The following is a 15110-nucleotide window of genomic DNA, read 5'->3' as shown; positions in this document are numbered from 1 at the left end:
GGAGAACAGGAATGAAAGCAACGGTTCAATATCTGATACTTCCAGATTCTAAATATATAGCCTGATACAGCATAAGCCAATCTAACCATTAGCCACTTTTTGATACACATTTTGATAGGATTACTTTTCTGCTAGTATGGCTTATGGACTGGTTCATTGTAGGTGACTACAAGTGCTGGCTCAAGGGAGGCAGTTTGAATGTATGCTGGGGGTGGAGGAGGTGGCACTTTCTGCTGGCAGCAGATATCCAGTTGGGAATGGTTTGCAGGTCACCTGAGCTGGGGAGTGTGCTTTTTGAGGTAGCTTTATGGTGACCAGAGCGTGGGTAGCTGGTACAAGAGGTGATTCTCTCACTTTCCATACACTAATTTCAGTGTTTGTGTGGCTGCGTTATCAGGGAGCTGATCTGGTTGAAAACTAAATTTTGTTAGTTCCATCAGCTACTTGAACTAGCATCATGTGCATTTGTGCAGTCGGCTGCTGGTTCAAAGGGAGGAACAGGATGGTGAAACTGGGCAGAGGAAGCAGACAGACATCAATGGCAGCTCAAGTTGAATTACAGCAGTGGGGGAGCTTCAGTCTAAGGCTAGTGTCAAGTTGTATCGCCTTTGTGCTTCCAAATTCTTCCATTCAAAAGGACATGCTAGTCTATAGAAAGATTATTTCATAAGCAGAAGATCAAATTTTGTTTTTATTCATAGACTCTGCATAATTTTCAAACTTTGTTTTTCAAATTAGGAATGCTGTAGTAACAGTTCTCTATGCAACTTGAATGTTATGATGTTCAGTGTAGTTTGAAGACCTTGAGATATATTTGAATCCAAGCTGTGTATCTGAAGTGAAGTGATAGATTCCTGTGGGACTTTGGGGTTTGTTTAAAAACAAAAGGGTTGCTGTCATGGATGTAGCTTGAATTAAGAGCTTGGTCCTCTTATTTCATCCCCTCTTACAACATCCTTGTCCTCATGCTTATATTCATCTGGCTGAGTTAAACTGACTGACTGAGTCTCTTGATTAGGAGCTGAGCTGCTTTAACCTATGGTCAGACAAGCACCAGTGTCTACTCAGAGGACAGAAGCTGTGCTGTTGGTGTGGCAGAAATGTGACACCTTTCCCTAAGAAACTGGAAGTCATTAGTTTGGCTCAGCCTTATAATGAAACTGTATGAGTTATATGGGAGTAACTGGAAATATATTTATGCTGATAGCAAAAGTTGTGTTATCTAAGTTGTCTTAAAGGTGCTTCTTTTTCCCCCACTAAATTGTCTGCTTACATGCTTAAAATGTAATGTACCTATTGTGACTTTGTCTGGAGTTAATCAACCATTCCAGACCAATACACTTTCTCACCCTTTGCATGGAGTAACAGAGACAACTAATGTCAAATTTGCTAATGCTGTCCATGAGAGTAATTTATTTGTATTTCCTATTTCAGTTGCTCTAAAGGTGGGAGATGAGGATTGCCTGATAACTTTTTCTGCTTTTTACCACTGCAATTTGCTTATAAACCCCAAGGGATTTGTTGAATTGGTCTAGTCTTTATATATTCCTACAGATCTGTTTGTCTGATGTTAGAGTAATGTTATCTCATGAAGACTTTGCTAGAGAGAGATGTTTTTGGTCGGTTCTTAAGAATCATAAGACATATGCAGAAACTTTAGTGTTTTCCAAATATTTTTAGGTTTCCATGAACAACCACCTCAAAACTGTGGCTTTAATAAAAAAATGCTATTAAAAACTTTGCAAAGGATGGCAGATTATTTTTCAGACTTAGGCATGTTCTCTGTCATAAAAAATTAAATCTCTGTCTTGTGGGCTGCCTGCTGCCCTTCAGGTTGAAGCTGGGTCACAGAAAATCATGCAGTTTTTTGAAAGTATTGTTGAGATATATGTCCAAAGATGAGATGTTTAGTGCTTCTTCCCTGCCAAAGATAACAAATCTGGCAAGAGTGCCAGATAAGGGCTCAGTTCTTTCAAAAGATAGGCTAGCAGATATGCAGTTACTGCTCCTTGGAGCCTTTAGGAAGGGGACCAGTTGTTTTGAAATCGAGGCTACAGATAAATTGTGTTATTTGGGGGAGAAAATAAAATGCAATATAAAAATAAACAAACAATAAATAAAATAAAAACAAACAAACCATAAATAACTCTTCCATGTTAGTAATTTTGTCAGAATCTTTTTTTGGAATGGGTTGGTGAGATCAACTCTTGTTCTTGGGACAAAAGGCATCTGGCATTTGACAACATATGAAACATCATCCTGAGCCTTCAAGCAGTAATTTTTTGTTATTGTTAGTTGAGTGCTAGATGTGGGAACTGGCCATTAGCATAAGTAAGTGATCAGAAGCTAAAACTTGAAGCTTGCTGTTGTCTTGCTTCCATTTTCATAGTTTGTGAGGTTCAGAGTCCAGGTGGACACAGAAAAATGGATTTGGAGTAACATATTCGAGTACCAGATAACTTAATTTATAAGGTCTGTGTCAGTTCACGCTCACGGATGTAGAAAATAAAAAAGCTCTGCTGCACTTGCTGGAGATTCTGGCAATGACAAAATGCATACAACTGGACTCTGTAGACTTTCTCTAGGACTAATTGCATAAGAAAATTCATTTATAGTGTCTTGCATGTTGTAGAATGCTAGCTTTGCATGGTAAACTGACAGGTAAAATATGTCATGATACAAAGCATTGACAAATGCACATTGCCTTCAAATAAACTACTTTCAAGGCATATGTTACTTGTGCTTTTAAGTTTTTAAGAAGTGATAAACTGAAGAGCTGTACTTTAGAGGACTATTTTTTTGAAGTGGCTTAGCTACAGTGACAAAATTAGAGAGAAGTTATTCTTGGGAAGTGAGAAAGGGGAAAATCAAGTTGACACTTTAGAAAATGTCTCAATAAATACTAAGGCTAATTAACTTTCCACTCTACTCCTGGTACCAACTTGGCATTCATTCAGTAGTTTTATTCTAAAGGAACAACTGTACTGTCCTATGTTATCTTGATTTTTTGCTGGCGTATGGAGTTGCCTGTGAAGTGCATGAGTCGCTGTTAGCTACCCCTGGAAAAAGGTCAGGGTCAGAAAGTAGCACTTTTTTTCTAGTTTATGCTGTCAAGTGGGCATACAGTACATCTGACTGCTGCTGGAGTTCTGGGCTTTGTCTCCTGCTGGTAGCAAAAAGTTATTTCTGGTAGGACTTGCAAGACCGGCTGCTGTATATCAAAACCAGAGGAACATAAACTTTATTTTTAGAGTGTTTTCTTGTTTCTATTGTCATATTCTCACTGCTTTTGCCTACTCTTAGCTTTTTTTTTTCCTTGCAGTCACAGGCTTCCCCCTTCCTTTTTTTGCTGTGTCTGTACAGGAGTTGCTGTACATCATGCAGATGTAGAAAATGATCCAGTAAACGTCATTATGACGGTAGAAAATGATCACTGCGGTCTTGTCAGGTGTATCACCAGCTTTTACAATCTTATTTTCTTTCCCACTCGTAATAATCTAAACTAATATTCTTCTGCTGCGCTACTACAATCATTCTGCTCTATTTGTTACCCTGTAGATAGGATATTTGGAGGTAACATCTGCTGGCAGGACACAGATAGTCACAGGGGTGCAGGATTTGACTTGTGCTCCTGATCAAGTGCAATCCAGTGCAGTCTGTCTGCACAACGGGGTAAGAGGATCACTGGTATTTCTTGTAGTTTTTGAACAAGCTAGTACAAGAGGTTGAAGGTACAACTGTTTGCATGTTTTTAACATTTTTCAGTCAGAAAGCACCTCATATTTTCTGTCATACTTGATGTTAAAATGTAGTCTAAAAGTTGCCAGCAGTGCAGTCTGCAAGTCTATGGTTCAGCCAACTGCGGCAAGATGCGGTGGCATCTGCCTGCTTTGAAAGACTTGACTTCACGTCCTTCAAACTTTCTATTCATAAACTAATTAAAATAACCATATTTTGCTGATACCAGGTCTTTTTTAGCTGGTTTGTTTTTTTAGAGGCATTTTGTCTGTATGAAGATAGCCTTTTGATCCAAGGTACATTGGGGCTGTTGTGTAGAAAACGGATCTGAGACCTCCCTTCCACCAGTACAGGTTTTTTGTATAGTTGTGCAGCGTATGAGGGAACTGCAAATCAAACCAAAAAACAGTTTGTCAGGCAGCTTTACTGCTCACCTCTTGGCTGTGCTACACTGATGACATGAGTACTGCCAGAGCTGGAGGAAGGGGACAGGACACGATTGCCCCTTCAACAGCAGCCTGTCTTTATTTTGGCTGTATGTCCCGGTTGCCAGGCTCCCTGGCAGCTTGTGCTGATCTAAATCCAGGTGTCTGTGCCCCAGTCGGCAATCCTGCCTGTCTGTGCTGAAACTTGTATTTCTGCTGCTGCGTGGCAAGCCTGCTCAGGGAGCTGATGTGGCTGAACACGAACTGTTGTTGTATCAGGGTTGTTCATCAGGCAGTGTAATGGGAGGAAACGCAACTCACTGCTGGAGGTTTTTTTTTTTAAGATGCTACCTAGCTAAAGTAGAAATTATGCTTCAATACTAGTTGTTATGCAACAGTGTGATGAACTCAGCTCATTACATAGGATGACTGGTTTCATAGTCTGCAAAACTCAGCAGTATTTTGCAACTCAGAACAATAATTTTTCTGGACCCATTTTGAAACAATGTGAAATGTTGTTTATATTACTCTGCTTACCAGAAATGGTCATAAATGTATTGAGGCTGTATATATGGACATAGATCTGTTTCAAACCTATTAAGCATGTGGAGAAGCTGCCTTGTAGCAACTGAGAAGCTGTCTGTTCATCCTGCTACTACTGAACTCTGTGTCCTAGAAGGAGTAATGATCATCACATTACCAAATACTCCCTTTTCTGTGTTCCATCAGAGCGTTGTGTTCAAGAAGGGCTGTATGCGGAGAGTGGCAGGGAGTCTAACATGTAGTCCTGAGCTTTACACTTGAACAAAATAAAGCTCGATTTTGTTTATTATAATGTAATCCATTACAAATTACCAGTCAGAACAGACAGAAAACCTGTTTGAGGTTCTGAGCTTGCACGGGGCAATTGGATTCTTTTGGAGCTAGTGACAAACAGCTGAAGTGTAAAAGCAAGATCTTTGTGATGCAGATTTATGAAAAAGATGTTGATCTCATTGAAAAACCTGGCTCAAATGGGGTGGAGAACACCTTCAACATTTTACTTTCTGCAGGTATATTTAAGTGTTTGGATTATATAGTTTTTAATATAGAGTGTATGACGTTGAAATATATTCTGTAAAGATCCTGTAATTATCAAATACCTCTTGCAGGGTATAACTGACCTTCAGGCATTCTTCTCAAAGGTCATGAGCACAGCAGTGGGTGTCACAGAAGTGCTGAGCCACACCATATTGTGGAGTTCGGCTCTGTTCAGTATTTCCCTGGATCTCCTTTTGACAAGTCTTTAATGAATAAGCTAAATTATGGAAGCACTTCAGGCTTGCATGTTAATTTAAAAAGAAAAAAAAAGCTGTAGAGTAAAGCACTTTTTTGCTGGAGATGTTAGTGCTATTTCCAAGTGTCTGGTCATTAGTATTGTGTACTTGAAACTGTTTTTCTTCTCACTTAATACTTAAGATTCTAAATTATTTGATTAATCTGGGAAAGGGTGCATACAGAATAAAAATGTTGGGCCAGCTTTATCTGAAAAGATGGTTAAAAATATTACCATGGATTATTACTAAATTTAACCAAAATTTTGGCTTTATTATATGAAATGGCAGAACTTTCAGGAATGTCTAAGCTGTTGTTTCAGGGGGGTGGGTGTGTGAACTGGAACGTTTAAGGGATATTATAAAAATTGCTTGAGAGTGTCCTTAGAACTGTTAAGCTGAAAAGCTGTGTTTTTTAAATGTTCATTTAAAAGAAACTGTCTTGCAAATTACAGGACAGTATAAACAAAAAACTATAACAATGTTTGTTCTTGTTTTGCAGACCGTGAGGACCAATCAATTCTCTGCACGTAAGTGAACACTTTTCATTTGGGGATTTTTGGAAATCTGTATTGTGAAAGGGGTCTTTGATACAGCTGTAGTAGTCAAAATTTGGTCTTTAATCTTGATAGGCAGTGACTAATGGTTAAAGATGTAGTATGAAGTGATATTTAATATGGGGATGTATTCTTCTAATACCATAATTCACCTTCTTATTGAAAGTTTTATAGGCATGTGCTACTTAGGAAATGTAGTTTAAAAATGCCAGTCAAGAGATCTGAATCAGAAATAAAAAGCTTTAAAAAGTGTACATCTGTCTGAAATGCTTTGTTGTAACTACTCAATATGTAGTGCCCAAGGGGGATGTGAATCAAAAGTTAGTCTAGAAACACTGCTAAGCAACAGCTTAGCTTTGGATCTGCTTCAAACGGGAGAACTCTGAAGATGACATTAAGGTTTCCTTTTGCTTTCTCTGTGTGCACCTGAATTTGCCCCACCCAGTAGCAAATTTCTAGCTTCAGCTGAAATTTCTCTGGGATCTGGAAATGCAGTAGTGGGGTACTCAAAATATGAATGTGCTTTCAGGTTAATGACACTACAGAGCTAATCTGTCTTTGGGCTGCAGTTAAGAGGTGATCCAGTTTCCTTTTCTTTATCACATAAGCTGTGTGTTTCTGCAGCTTCTTGTGCTGGCATTGGGGGTTGGCAGCCAACGTAAGCTAGTTCAGGGAGCAAAGCTGGGAGAAAACTGACCTTGCCACAAAATAATCCTTTGCAGCAGTTTCATTCTCTGGGTCTGCCCACTGTGGGCTCAAAGGAGAGTGCTAGCCTGAAGCAGGAGGTATGAACATGCAGGAGGGGAACTATCCCTGTTGGTAGCACCCTGGGGGTTAGGATGGTTCATCTGTGTTGTGAAACCACACCTTGGCTCCATTCTGAAACTGCCTGCAGTTAGCAGGCTTGGATGTAACTTAACATATTCAATTATCTGAGGGAGAGAGGGAAGATACAGTACCTTGCATGCCTCTGACTTTGTTACGTGATCAGTTGACCATGCTGTGTGCCAGTGCATACCAGTTGCATTGAGGCCATGGTTCATGAGGATGCCTGCTTCCTGAAATAGCTCAATGGTTAGATTAATTGCTGGAAAGAGACCTGGGTTCAGTTTCCTTCTTGACATGAAGGGATTCATATCTTCATCTCCTGCTTCCTCCAAAAGTGCCTCTAACTATCAAGCTCTAGACAAGACTGAAGGTGGATCCTTTCAAGCCATGCTTTTTTGAACTATGGATACTATGAGTACAAGATTCATGGGGCTTAAGGACACAGAAGCAAATACAGTTCTGTAGGTGAGACAAGTTGATCCAGTTAACACAGGCTTCTCTAGGTCAGTGGTTCCTGCTCTTAGTAGGACTTCTATTTTCATGTGGTGACTACTTCATGTGCAATGTACAAAATAGCCCTCAAAACAGGGATGGAATCCTGGAGTGAAAAGAAATGCTTTGTTCTCGTGTGTTTGTGGATGCTTTGACAGTATGAGCTTGCCTCAGGTGAATTTTTTGAAGTAGCTTCATGTTTTGTGCCTATGCCTGAACCTTGCACTCCTTTACATGGTCAGCTGAGACCACAAAGGTTGGAATGGCAGTGCTACAGGATTTAATGAATGTTTGATCTGTTCATTTGCAAATTGGAAAGCCTTTTAGCTCTCTCGTCTTCAATTTTGTTATTACCTCACCTGTAATGTTACCATAAGCTTTTGATCCTTCCGTACTGAATAGATAATTGAATCCTCGTTTATGCCTGGTATAACACACTTAAGCATGAAATATCTGGATCTTGTGATAGGTTCCCCATCTTGGCTAGGCAGTTGACAAGCTGCTTGCTGTACATCCCTTTGCAGAGGGATGCTTGCTTGCAGATGGCGAGGAGTGGGGAATGGATGTATGTTGCTACAGTCAGACCTCAGGAGAATGTGACCATATCCAGTACTGAAGTCTGGAGCTGCTGGGGACTGCTCTGAGTGCAGTCCTAATATTAAGACCCTCAGAGATGGCACTGAGGACGTCTCTTCTGTTGGACATGTAAAATGTTGGTGACAAATCTACTCCATGTAAAATTTCAGAAGCTGGTGCTAAGAAGCAGTAAACAATACATCTTCAAAGGATTTCAACACTGTCCTGGAATCATATCACAAAGCTAAGTACTGAAACTATTAGTACCATGACACTGGACAAGTTTTGCTGCCTTCAATTCAGTGTCTTGGTTGTACCAGTGTTAAAGGCTACAATTAACAGAAGTGGCAGAGTCTTCATAAAGCTGCATTTCTGAGCCATGGATTCCAGGTTCTATTGGCTGTCTTGCTGCTTTAACCTGCATTTCTTACTGAAGTTCTTACACAGCCATGTGAAGCAAAAAAAGGTTCAAAAGATCAATATCACTGAACATGGTTTACAAGGAAATGAAAATTTCCTCAGTAATGTGGACAGATCTGTCCACATTCTGGCCTCAGAATTATGAAAGGTAAGGCATCGTTTCTCCAAACTGCATGTACAGAACCAAAGAACATCCAGTCTAGGTCTTACCTTTTGAGAATATGAAGACATACGATATGATAGATGGTAGGATCCAAGGTGTTTCTGTCGTCTTGAAGTTGAACACCAACGTTCCACCATAGCCCAGGAGACCTTGCTAATGCTGTCTAACCATCAGCACCATTTAGACGCTGACTACAAAAAAGAATAGTAGGGGTTACCAGACTGCTGTTCAGGTTAATAAACACTTTTCTCTTAAAATAGGTTTGTCTTGGGTTGCTTTTCAGCAATGTGTCCAATTCACAGAGAAGTGCCATCAAAACCATTTGTATTCTCCTGCATGTATCTTTTGAGCAAATAGACTATAAAGACAGCTGCCTGCTACAGTACTGTCCCTAACATGGTTTCCCCCATGGGCTTCATGGGAGAGCTGTATTCTTCTGTCAGGTTTGCATTACAAACTCAGTACCTGACATCTGACTGGCTGGGATGTTAATTCCTCTTCATGAATGGAACAACGCCATGGTAAACTCCCTTGTGTAGCAGGCTAAAAGGAGGTCTCTTGTTTTGATCAAGAGTGGGCTAGTGTCCAGGACTTCTATTGCTTTGCTGATTCTGTGGTGAAGAGGTAAACTGTGTGTATTTCCCTTCCATGCCACTGGTTTTACAGGTCTTAGACTAAGGCAGGAATAAGTAAGGTGAAAGGAGTGTGTCTTAACCACACGGGAGGTGGTTCCAGAAACTCCTTTGGTAGTTCATAAAAGGCTTGAGACATCTTCTCATTCCAAACCTGTTGTCTTGGGACCTGGATCACCTGATTGACCCTGATCTTTAGTAGAGCTGGAAGTCCTCAGAATACTTTTTCTTTTCTCCAGTAGGAGTGGTTCAAGCTAGCTAGTAAGAAAGAAAACATCCCTTGACTTGTGCACTTAGATGAGTGGACAGTTGTGGTGTGCCTGTCGTTCTCCTATCTCTGACTGCCTTGACTGTAATTGTCTTTTGTGTACATCCTGGAGATAAGTCTCTCCCATTGCTTGATGAAGGCCTGTCTGGTTAGCATCTTCACCTATCTCTCCCTCCCTGTAGTTGATCAAGTTTCCTGTGTTTTTACCTTCCATGGCCTTTAGAATAGGGGGCTAGATCAGATCTCAAGTAATAGTATTTGAACAACACCTTACCAGGTCTCTTGATCCAGCTCCCTTTTTGTCTTGACAGCCAGGAGTGCTGCTCTCAAGGGCATTCTTGGGTGCAAGATTGGTGCTATTTCAAGCCTTTGGGTTTGGTTTCAGTTCTTCTGTTCTTCCTCTTCAAAGACCATCTCTGCAGTTTTCCAGGTGCCTTCCTTTGTTTGCTTCTAACTTAGTGAATGTGTGATTCATTCATACTTACCTTGGAAAACCTTTAAACTCTTGTCTTCAATTTTATTACTACCTCATCTGCAAGATGACCTTAAGCTTTTGATCCTTCTGGACTCAATAGATAACTGAATCTTGATTTATATCTGGTACATATGGTATTTTTGACCCTAGGCATGAAAGTGTGCAACTTAAAGCTGAGGCTGTTTCATTGTCTTCACCTGTTCATTGGAATTGGAAATACCAATCTTTCCCCAGAAAGGTCAGCAGTTACCTTCATGCAGTCACTATTCTAGTAAATAGCTAGCTGTGTCCAGACATGTCATGACACTGCAAGGGTGTTAACTTAGTGTATTTTCTAACCTAGTTAAACCACTTTTGTAGCTACATTAAAGAATGTCTTATCTTGCATATTACATAGACACTTGGAGATTTGTTCACGCTTTGTCTCGGGAATAACAGTGCCTAATGATCCAGGTTGGTTCAGCATTTGGTAGAGACTAGCCATTGTTTGCATGACAGGACAGCATGCAGGCAGTATTCCTGTTGAGGTATGCAGGTGGATCTTATTGAGGAATACAATTTGCTGAGAATTATCTTGATTCCCCCCCAGTTGTGCTGAAGAATAATCTGTGTTCCATTGAAACGCTGCAGATAACAGGCATTCATCTCAATGCACCATGTGGAGTGGGTTAGCCTTGATGGATGGTTCTCCAAGCATGCCTCTCATCACATCTCATTATTTTGAAGGTAGTGGGATTACTTGGAGGTTTCCTGTCTCAACTTCATCACCTGCTGATGTTCCATGAGGAGTTTTGCATAAACTGGTGATCCTACTGTCCTGGTTTCAGCTGGGATAGAGTTAACTGTCTTCCTAGTAGCTGGTACAGTTAGTAATATTTTCTCAAAGTCAAACTTAATACCATGAGGGGGAGGGGAAAAACCACTGCTGTGTTCTCTGGATGCTTGTCTCCGCAGAACCTCTTGTCCTTCGCCTAACATGGAAGCTGGTTCTTCAGCAGGGTATTACTTGGATTGCTAGCTGATGTGGCTGTCATTCAGTTCTCCAATCCAGACGTGATGACATAAATGACATAAATGACTTCCTGCTCTTGCTGTAGAAATAAGAGTATTCTCTGAACATAACATGGTGTGCTGTCTTCCTCTCTTTTTGTTACCTTCTGTTCTGTTCCCTTTCCACTTCCCATCTTCTAGGGAACCAAGTATAGACAATTGTGTTGCTGTGGAGACTAGTCTACAGGGCTTTATTCTGAGTTAGTAGCATATCATGTTATAGATATTTATGCATGGACTTCCTTTCTTCTGGTGTCTTTCATTTGTTTCATTGTGGCCCCCCCTTTCCCCCAGCCACATCTGTTCTTGTAAATTGGTTTGTATTTGAGCCCCAGGGACAGAGTTTGTGGGAGAAACTTTTCGATGAAATTACTTATTATAGAGAGGCTTTTCTCTGAGTGAAACAAAAGTCACTTTCCCATGTCCAGAAGGACTCTACCTGCTCTGTGATATAACCCTGATTTCCTCAGGTAGTAGTGATGTGATTTCTTATGTGTCCTTTGCCTTTCACCAACTGAAAAACCCAAATATGTGCACAGGCACATACACCTGCAGTTCCTGACTCCATTGGACGATTTATCAGACACTGGTGAAAGCCAGATTATTGCCTGGTTAATGATGAGATGGGAGGAGCTACACAAACAATAATGGTGATAATTTCTTTTTAGCTTTGAAGTTGGATGGTTTAATCTCGGGATGCTAACCACTAACAAATTGTTAGTAAGGTTGCTTGAGCTCTCTGTTGCTTCGTAGTTTAGTTCATCAAGCTTTCCAATAAAAAGCAAACAAGCAATCCCCAAAACCAGCACTTCTCTGGGAAGCTAGAGTTAACTAGCTTCCATCTAATCACTGCCCCTTGACTGGAGTGCAAATGAAAACTTACTTAGGATCTTCTGTCTGTAAATTCTTAGTTTGCTGAAAAGAAAGGAAAATATATCTAGTTCCAGCAACTTCTTGTTCCTGCTAGCTTCTAAGTATTAACCCAGCATCCATAAGAAATCAATTACAGAAAAGTGGTGCTAACTTTGCGATGCACATGTACCTCGCTGTACTCTTTTTAATTTCTGTAAGATGTAGAGTTGTAATGAACAGCTTTGCAGGCTTTTTTTTTCTTTGAGAAGGTGCAGCTGCTGACATTTTGCTAAGTTTTGTTGTTTCTCTTTGATTATTGCTGTCTGTTAATGTTAAATGGGCATGCCAGGCTGTTGGAAGCTGATGACCAAGATGAAGAAATTTCTGTGTGGTATACTAGGAATCTGACAAATACTCAAACCTTTTCTGGCTTTGTTGTCTTTAGCTGCAAGACAACTTTTGGAAAGTCAAATATGAAAACGTGCTGCACTGTACTTTAAGCTAGTATAGTCTAAATTGGAGAGTCTTACCACAAGCTTATGGTATTCTCAAACTGAGACTGGGCTTGATAAACAGTCATTTAGCAGATGCTTGCAGCCGTACAAGGATATCTAATCTGAATTGGCTTCAGGAGGAGTGGTGGGGTGTGGAGGGAATAGAGGCTGCTTATTAAAGGACAACAGCAGCAAATACCAAGCATTTTTGTATACAACCTCTGGCTAGAGTCCAGCTTGTAACATTCCCTAGACAACTGGTGTCGAGATGATGTGAAGCATCTAGAGAGAAATGAAGGAGCTATAAAGCAGCCTTGTAAATAGTAAAGCCAATTAGTGACTCTTCTGTGCTAGTCCAAACTATCAGTTATTTTGTTTCAGAAAATTAGCCAGGTGATTAAGACATCCTTTTAATTACAGGCCTTGACTGTAAATATCTGTTAATTTGTAACTGGCAGAAGATGTGCTCAGTTGTGTCTGAGAATAAGTGTCTCTTCTGTTCTTTGCAACTGCTGTTGTGAGGACAAAAGACCATTGTTGGGGCTCTTACTTATGCAGTTACTTTCTCCTAGAAACAATTTAAGAGCATACTTCCATGTTTTGGTGCCTTACATAAGTGGCTGCTTTGTATGAAATGAGGCACTGCTGGCCATGGGACCTGTGAGCGGTGGGTCAGTATTCCTGTGTCTTGTGAAATCAGGCACTGAGGAGAACTTGCCCAGGTGTCAAGGTGGTGGTGCCACTTCTTTGCAGAAGGACCTTCTGCTTCCAGATGAACTTCTCATCCCAGAGCTTGCTGCTGATTGGGAATGATAGAAATAAACTGAAACTCCTAGGGCAGAGGAAAGGTTAGTGATCCAGGCTCCCAGCATGGAAAATACTGGCTTGTTTGGTTAGTTTTTCAGTAATTTAAGTCACAGAGATAATCTATAATGGAATAGATGACACTAACTGCATTCGACCATCCTAATATATTTCAGATGCTTATCTTCACAAATATTGTTAGTTTCCAGTAGACTTTGTGCACAGATAGTAAGATGAAGAAAAGTCTGTCTTTGAATTTCAAAGTTTTCTTTGTATGTGTGGGTTTGTGCCCTTCTGTCCTGTGTGACTCATGGCACTACACTTTGTATGTCCTGCATAGGCCCTAATCTGCTAGTGAAATTAGTAGTTAGCTGGGTGGTGGTAGAAGGGTGCTAGTCCTTGCAGTGGGACTTAAGTAGGCAACTTTAAACTAATTTGACTTCTCTAAAATCCAGAAACTCATTTGCCAGTTCAGGAAGAGGTGGTGGTGTTGCCTTGTCCTGCTGTGCTGAGTGCTGTAACTGTCACAAGATGTGTAGATGCTTCAAACCTGCTTGACAGTAAGAAAAGCAACTGTTTCACTACTGTTTTCCTTTAGAAGAGTGTTTCCCCTTAGAATAGGTCTTTCCCAGACAGTCGTTTGACCTGTTGATGGAATAATAACTGCCATTATAAGTGGGGTGAATAGGAAGAACACACTGCTCTCCTGGAATTCAGATGGGTGGCTTCCTGCTTGTTGCCTGTTTGCTTTATGACCTGGGAGTCATCTCCCATTATGTTTGTTTTGCCTGTTTTCTAGATGGCAATCTGTTCAGCAGAGGAAGTGCCTTTTACTTCTGTGTAGGACTTGGGCTCTAGTTGCTCAGGGGGGAAAAAAAACCCCTGCAGCTAGCTGAGAAGTCAGTCACTAATTTTTGCTAACCAAATTGTAGCTGAGAAATTTGCCTGAAGATTACTTTCCTTTACTGAAAATGACACTATAGCTTTGCATGCAATAAATTTAAAACCATGTAAAAACTTTAAAGTGCTCATGCTAGCTAAGCTTTTCCTATTTTAAATGTGCTTGAAGCTGCTTCAAAGTAGAACCTTTGCTGCTCTAGGGAAAAAGCACTTTAACTCTAGATACTGCATGAATTTACCAGCAACTGTCGGACTTTCTTTGACCTGCCTCTGTAACATAGTTTGTAAGGGAGAGATCCTTCAGTTAATTGATGGAATAACCTTACATGTCCAATTTGAGGCTATTGCTACAGATGGTTTGCTTACTTGGATGCACTGCTTGGCATAGCCCATGGCTGGAGTTGATAATAGCATTTCAATTCAGTCTCATAAGGCTTTGTTTCTACTAGTAGTGGAATCGAGACTGAAATAAAGAAGGTGAAATTATGACCCTGCTGAAATCATTAGCAAAGCTGCCATTGACTGAAGTAAGGCTAGGATCTCTGCCAAGGGTTTTAGTTGTTTAATTTATGGTAACACATTAATTGAGTTGTATTAAAACAAGGTTTTGAAAAAGTTAATCTTTAGCTTCATGATACCATCTCCATTCCATAAATATTGTACATAGTGTTACTAAAAGTTTACCTTTTTTGGGCAGGTTGATAGAGGTAGAAGATTTTAATTTATTTTTATAATCTGTGTGTTTGCACTCCTGGGAAAGAACTAAAGTATGCAGTTGTCATTATTTCTATAAACGAAAAGGACTTTATCCTAAATCTTCTAATTCTTTTATACTATAAGGCAGCAAAGCTATCTAACACTGTATCCTGCAGGAAATATTTGGCATACTTGTAAGCTCCAGGGAGAGGAGAACTAGGATGATAACATCCATTAGTGTTGCTTTTGAATGAGAACTTGCATAAAGACTTTCTCTAAAAAAACCCACCACTGTTAGATTTAAAGGCTTTTTAGCAAAAGGAATGTATTGCAAGCTTTTGACCTTCCTGTGCTGTATGAAGCTTTACTGGTGTGTATGCCAGAAAAGCCTGTTGATTAGTAGGTTCTTCTAAAATTCTGTGCTGCC

General features: G+C 40.2%; 1 protein-coding gene across 3 annotated transcripts in view; it reads left to right on the top strand.

Annotated features, from left to right (window-relative positions):
- The window catches only part of MYH10 (myosin heavy chain 10), a 104632-nt gene that overhangs the window by 32894 nt on the left and 56628 nt on the right, over positions 1-15110 (top strand). For all 3 annotated transcript variants that reach the window (XM_049811391.1, XM_049811390.1, XM_049811392.1), the window contains exon 4: positions 5979-6006. In XM_049811391.1, the coding sequence (XP_049667348.1) occupies positions 5979-6006 (28 nt within the window). The remainder of the gene's footprint in view (positions 1-5978; positions 6007-15110) is intronic.

Source organism: Accipiter gentilis, chromosome 10 (assembly GCF_929443795.1).
Source record: "Accipiter gentilis chromosome 10, bAccGen1.1, whole genome shotgun sequence".
NCBI lineage: Eukaryota > Metazoa > Chordata > Aves > Accipitriformes > Accipitridae > Astur > Astur gentilis.
The sequence above is the reverse complement of the archived record's forward strand: the minus strand, read 5'-3'. Positions and strand labels throughout refer to the sequence as shown.